We start from the raw sequence: 6,438 nt of genomic DNA, 5'->3' as shown, positions 1-6,438 counted from the left end.
AAAATAAATTATTAAAAATTTCAAGGGTGGGGGTTGCTGGAGAGACAGCTCAGCAGACAGGGAACCTGTTATGAGTTGGAATCCCCAGCAGCCACTTTAAAGCCAGAAGAAGGTGTTAGATCTTCACAGGACAATGAGGCAAAGGTGAACCACATGAGCACTCTGTGGCTGAGAAGAAACCAGGACCAAATCTGGTCAGGCTGGCGATCTCTGCGCATCGAATTCGTTCTTGGTTTCCCAGGCTATCCCACGTGCATTCAGTCCTCAAGTCCCTGCCCATCAAGTTTCTTGCTCACAAGATACATGTTTTAAAAGGAGCTGCACCATAGAGCACTCACATGTTGCAGAGTGCTGAGTGGCTTCTGTTTTAAATCCCTGTGACCAATCAGCGACACGCAGGCCTTTGAAAGGTTCCCAGGGCCTTGTTTGAATTTGGGGGAAGCAGAGCAAGTTTAGGAGCATGAAGGTAGCAGACAAAGCTAGAAAGCTGGCTCGAGCACCAACCGACCTTCAGAAAGCCCGGGTCCAGCGAGATGCAGGTCCCAGTGCCCCAGTGGCCGCCCCACTGTTGAAAAAGATTCCAGAGGTCTTAGTGGACAAATGCAGCGGGTGCCTTTATGTAAGGGGACGCTTTCTGAGTAAAGCAGGCTTTGTCAAATGCTTCGAGATCTCAGACTCAAACACAAAGGAGGTGTTCGCAGCCTAGATGGTTCCTAAGTCTTTGCTCACGCCCTCCCAGAAGGAGAAGCTGTCCACAGAGATTTCCATTCACCGCAGCCTCGCACATCAACACGTTGTAGGCTTCCACAGCATTTTTTGAGGACAGCAAATTGGTATTGAAAGTTTCAAACATTATCTGCATCATCTTCTCTGTGTTAGCTTTGGGGTTCAGGGAGGCCATCGAGTGCCACCTCGGTGACATACTATAGCAGCTGACCAGGGTCATTGTCCCCATGCCATCAGAGTGAAGGCTGGTGCAGCAAGGTGAGTCCTGCAGGGGCTTCCCATCTGAAAAAGTCAGGGTATCTCAGTCAGCAAGCAGAGCCCCTATTTCCTGGAGATCAGGATCCAGATGAGTGAGCCTGACACCCAAGGCCCTCTTGAAATGCCTTCTACCTGTTTCTGCCCCATCTCATTCTGATAGGTCACCTCTGCACAGCTGTGTCTTTTGTTTCCTTTCTGCCCAGGGAATTAATCCCTTGGTCCTCAAGAGAAGCAGGTCAGCTTTAGCCTCAGGGCTTTTGTGCCCACTGTCACCACCCTGACACCCACTGCCAGCACTTCCCAATCTTACTTAATTCTCCGTAACATTTCTTCCCAATGTATTCATGTATCTGCAGCTGGGACTCGTGTGCACTGAGTTGGTTCTAGCATTGCAGGAATTGTTGGGTCTGCTCAATTTCTTCACCACTTTAATCTGGGGCACTAGGCTTCCACCAGCCCTGATGTAAATGACAGAGCAGCTTAGAGACTTTGATTACTCTTCATCTCTGTGGTTGGTATGTGGCTCCTTCTAGAAGCCTAGGGTTGTCTTTTCCTATCCACACCTACCACAGTTCCTGAGACACAGTAAAGGGGCCCACTTAACAAATTGGGACTTGACGTCCTGGGCTGCAATTTTTCATTTGGGTGTCTGGGTTTGTGCCGTCAGAGGCCTCCCCAGGCTTCATGGGATGCCCCCCCAGCACTAGGGAGGGCTATCTGAGAAGACAGCAGAAGGGGCTGGCCTAACCAGTGCTCTGTTTCTATCCCAGAGGAGGCTGAGGATCCTGCATGCATCCCCATCTTCTGGGTCAGCCAGTGGGTAGACCAATCAAAGAAGTATGGACTTGGTATGTATCTTTAGATTGTGCAATGGGCAAGGGATGGTGTTGTCATGGTAGCCTTTGAACAAGTGAGTGATGTCTGTAACTGTGTGGCTGTGCTACCAAGAATTGTTAGGGCCTAATACATGCAAGCACTCTACTACTGAGCTATTCCCAGCCTTTGTCCACCTCCCTCTGCCATTAGGGTATCAGCTCTGTGACAACAGTACAGGGGCACTCTTCAATGACTCAACATGCCTTGTCCTCTACAACGATGGTGACAGCCTCCAGTACATAGACCAGGATGGCACGGAGTCCTACCCCACCATGAGCTCCCACCCTAACTCCTTGATGAAGAAGGTAAGAACTGGCTGCTGAGGGGTGGTGTGGCAGGGCACGGGGGCTGCCTCAGGGTCAGGCCCTCATTCTGGAATCCCTACCCCAACTTTGCCTCCAGATCACACTCCTCAAGTATTTCCGCAATTACATGAGTGAACACCTGCTGAAGGCAGGGGCCAACATGAAGGCAGGGGCCAACATGAAGGCAGGGGCCAATATGCAGGCAGGGGTCAACACAACACCCTGGGAAGGTGATGAGCTGGCCCAGCTGCCCTACCTGAAAAATGGCTCCGCACAAGCCACAGCATCCTTCTGTACCTCAGCAATGGCACTGTACAGATTAACTTCTTCCAGGTGTGCAGGGGCCTGTACTTGGGGTGGCTGGGTGGGGTGGAAGTGCTGTCCCTTTCACCCAGTGTGGGGCCTTCCTCCCCTTTGCCTCGACCTCAGGCACCAGCTGAGCTCTTCACCTACTCCCTTCTTCCCGCCAAGGACCACACCAAACTTATCCTGTGCCCCATGATGGCAGCTGTGACCTGCATCAACAAGAACCAGGACTTCCACACATACTGCCTGAGCCTTCTGGAGGAATATGGCTGCTGTGAGGAACTGGGTAGACAGCTGTGCTATGCCCACACCATGGTAGACAGGCTGCTGAGCTCAAAGTCTACCAGCAACAAACTCGAGGACAATTCCTAGGCCTCTGTCCTTGGGGCTAGTGCCCCTTCACTCTGCAAGCTCTGCCTGGGGCTGCATTGCTGGCTTCTGGGACTGCTGTTCAGTGCCCGTGTCCATGGGGCTGGGTGGGGAAGGGGTTAATGTATAAGTTATGTTTGTATATGTTTGGTTCTGAGTTTATAACCTCTTCCCCTGCCCTCAGCCTACTGTATACCTTGTATAGATATATTTCTATTGAATTTGAGACTGTTCTTTCCTTGGCTTTATATTTATTCAATATATGTGCATATCTTTTCTTATCCTGTATTTTTCTGAGTACCCTGAACCCAGAGTATTCCTCTGTTCCAACAGCCTCAGGATGCTAAACTACTGTCCAATATTTTGATGCTCCCTAGACAAGGCTGAGCCACAGGCTTAACTCCTTGGTCCAGCTCTGGGGCACCTGGTTGTCTCAGCTCTGTGACATCTGGCAGGACCTCCCAGCATCCAAAGCTGGTGAGTAGTAGGGCAGGAAGAAGCCCTCAGAAGCACAAGTTCTCAGGGCATGGTGAGTGTGGAGCAGCAGCCTTGGGAAGCGGTGTGTGAAGTACTGGATGAAGCCAGCAGGGAGTTGTCCTAGTGCCTGGTGTACCTCAGTTGGGAGCTCTCTGTAGTGGTGCTTCTGGGGATGGGCAGGACAAGGACACTGACTCAGTTACGGCAGGCCATCCCTGATCCATGTCTCACCCAGGCTCTAGAACACAATTTATTCTTCATGACATGGAGCAGATCTTGCATTGATATCCCTTTTAGGACTGGAACCTTTTCAGAGATGTGGGTAGAGAAATGGGCTGTAGGGATAACCCACTGGGTCCCTTCTCTCAGGAAGAGGCCCTTCCAAGCCTGCTCATCCATCCCCAGGGGATAATCCACTCCCTCTTTCCCCAGGCAATCTCCATCAGGGACTGTTCTGCAGCTCAGAGGATATTAGGCAATGTCTGGAGGCATTCTGGCTGGCTTGCCTTGGGAAAAAAGTGCCTCTGTCATCCTGTGAAGCCAAAGATGCTGCTAAACATGCCACAGTATAACATGGCACAGGATACAGGGCACCACCCACCCTTTCCCTGACAGTTTTCTCTTCTGAATCAGTACCACCCAGGTTGAGAAACAATGACTTAGAAAAGGATTTTGTTGACATGGGGTATTACTCTCTAGTCTAGGTCAGCCTTAAATTCTCTACTTTCCCACTTCAATCTCCCAAGTGCCAGGGTTATGAGCATCATGCTGGGCTTAGAAAATGACTTGTTAACGTTCACTGTGCTTCACATGATTGTAACTGAATAGATAGCCTGTAACTGTGGCACTCAGGAAGGTGAGGCAGGAGGATCCTGAGTTCAAGCAACACAGAACAAAAGATGCGGGTTCTCACCTGTTCTGACCTAATGAGCTAGATAGGACACAGTGTCAGTGTTTACCTGAGGTTAAGAATGTGAGAACGTGAACTAGCATCATGGCAGTGCAAAGGACAAAGCAGCACCTTCTGACCCTCCTGCCCCCGCTTTCATGTTCTGAAATGTAGACATGCATCACCATGTGAGGATTGGGCGGTGCTTGGAATAGAACCCAGGGCATCATTTATACTAGGCAAGAACCCTACCAATAGAATTACTCTTTTAGCCAGACAGTGGCACATCCCTTTAACACCAGTACTTAGGAAACAGAGTCAGGTGTACCTGTGTGGGTTTGAGGCCAGCTTGGTCTATAGAGTTCCATGTCAAGACTACAGAGAAACACTTTCTCAAAAAAAAAAAGTCTCAGAAAACACTATTGAAATACAAAGAAAACTTCTTCAGAACTAAGCTTCTACACTGAAGTCACTCAACTCCAGCAAGTTTATGTATAATTTCACTAGATTTTTATAAACTTGAGAGAAAATTGTCAGGTATTCATACATATACACACTTATGGGTTGGGAATACTCAATTTGAGACACATAGGCTTCAAATCCCTGAGAGTCACCCAATCATCAAACACTCTAAAATTGCTCTGTAGGCTGGGCTAACAATCTGAATACAGGTTTGTCGCGCCCGCCTCGACCAGCAAGGATGACGCAACAACGGGACTCTTCTTAATACAGTTTAATCAGGACCCTTTGTTAGTTGCGTTGTCTCTCTCGGGGCAAGCCTCTCCCAGCACCTAAGTAGGGCTGGGCTGCCAACCCCAGGCAGCCACGTGGGCACTGTCCACAGGTCCATGCATATGCCAGTGGCACACGAATCCAGCCATAGCCAAATAAGGAGCTGTTTACCATAAAGAGTGTTTGCCATCGGGAAGGCAGAGGGTGAAAGCCAGCGCCATCTTTAGGGTGCGGCTACACGCAGCTCTCTACAGTTCCCCCTTTTTGTTTTACAGAGCAACAGGCAAGAGTAGAGGTCTGATCTCTGCTAAAATGGAACATGTACTAATGTTTGTCCAGGCGTCGTCCACCCAGAGAACACTAGACCTGTCCAATACCCTTTTCACAGAGGTGGGAGTTAGGGTACCAACCCACATGCAATCAGACTTGCTCTTTTTGAGGTCAGCGTATCATAACCTCAAGTGCAGTGTGCAGGCCTTGCATCCTGTGCCTAAATATCTTTTAAAGTAGCCAACCAGGCTTGGGGGGACTGTCCTGCATCAATGGCCATAAAGGCTTGGACAATCATGGCCGCATGGCGATGCTGTGAGATCCTAGTGCGACAAATGCACCACAAGCATACTAGGGAGGTGAGCACCAGTAAGCCTACTAGGGCTTCTATTCCCGCCCACTCCTTCATGTGATCCATGGCTGTAGCAATCCAGGAAGATAAACCCTCCGTCAGTCCGGTATCCACTCAGGTCGAATTCACCGTGACAATAGCCATTCTCAGCTGGTCCATCAGGTTATCAAACTCTCCGGTCCAATTGCCTAAAAGATAACTAGACAACCTTTTAGATAAATCTGCAGCATGGGTAAAATTATTATATGGGACACTAGTCACACATAACCCTTCATACTTCCATTGGCAGCCGAGTTGGGCAATCTGCCAGAGAGTATCAATTTGCTCTTGATCCAGGTCAATTCTCTGGTTGACCACCATCAATCCTCCTCGTATTTGAGCACTGACGCCCTTTTGTACATCTAGAACATGTGCCATATTGGCAGAAAGATTATTCAAGGTCTGTGCCGTCTGTACAGTATGACTCATGGCAATGGCGGCTGTAGCGGCTCCAACAGCAGCCAAGGAAATAGCTGTAACAATGGCGGCAGTAATGCCAAAATCTCTTTTTTGTCTAAACAGGGTCATAGCATTAGGAGCATCAACTGGCATAGGCACCCAGCGAGGCATATGGGTAATTATGGCATAATCATATTTAGAAGCATTCCAGCATTGAGTATAAAAACAGGTATTATTATGGCAAGATACAGGCCTCTCTTTGCTCACTACAAACAAGAATGGAGGATACACACAAACTGGAGTAGGATTATAAGTAATATTAGCCAGTGGCTTAACTCTGTCATACGCACAGCCTGAATCAATTTTGGCAGTGATGCCTGTGGATAATGGGCCAGGCACAGAATCCCAGGAGCCCCAAGGCTTGGAGCTACTCCATGAAA

At 49.1% G+C, this 6,438-nt stretch overlaps 1 protein-coding gene across 1 annotated transcript; it reads left to right on the top strand.

The window, feature by feature from the left end:
* Positions 1-460: 460 nt before the first annotated feature.
* Positions 461-3,118, top strand: LOC118571260 (serine/threonine-protein kinase PLK1-like). Its single transcript, XM_036170218.1, has 4 exons — positions 461-638; positions 1,710-1,832; positions 2,011-2,165; positions 2,263-3,118. Exons 1-4 carry the CDS (start codon positions 461-463, stop codon positions 2,665-2,667), a joined length of 861 nt encoding a protein of 286 aa, XP_036026111.1. The 3' UTR covers positions 2,668-3,118.
* Positions 3,119-6,438: the final 3,320 nt, after the last annotated feature.

Source organism: Onychomys torridus, chromosome 20, assembly GCF_903995425.1.
Source record: "Onychomys torridus chromosome 20, mOncTor1.1, whole genome shotgun sequence".
Taxonomy (NCBI): Eukaryota; Metazoa; Chordata; class Mammalia; order Rodentia; family Cricetidae; genus Onychomys; species Onychomys torridus.
The sequence above is the reverse complement of the archived record's forward strand: the minus strand, read 5'-3'. Positions and strand labels throughout refer to the sequence as shown.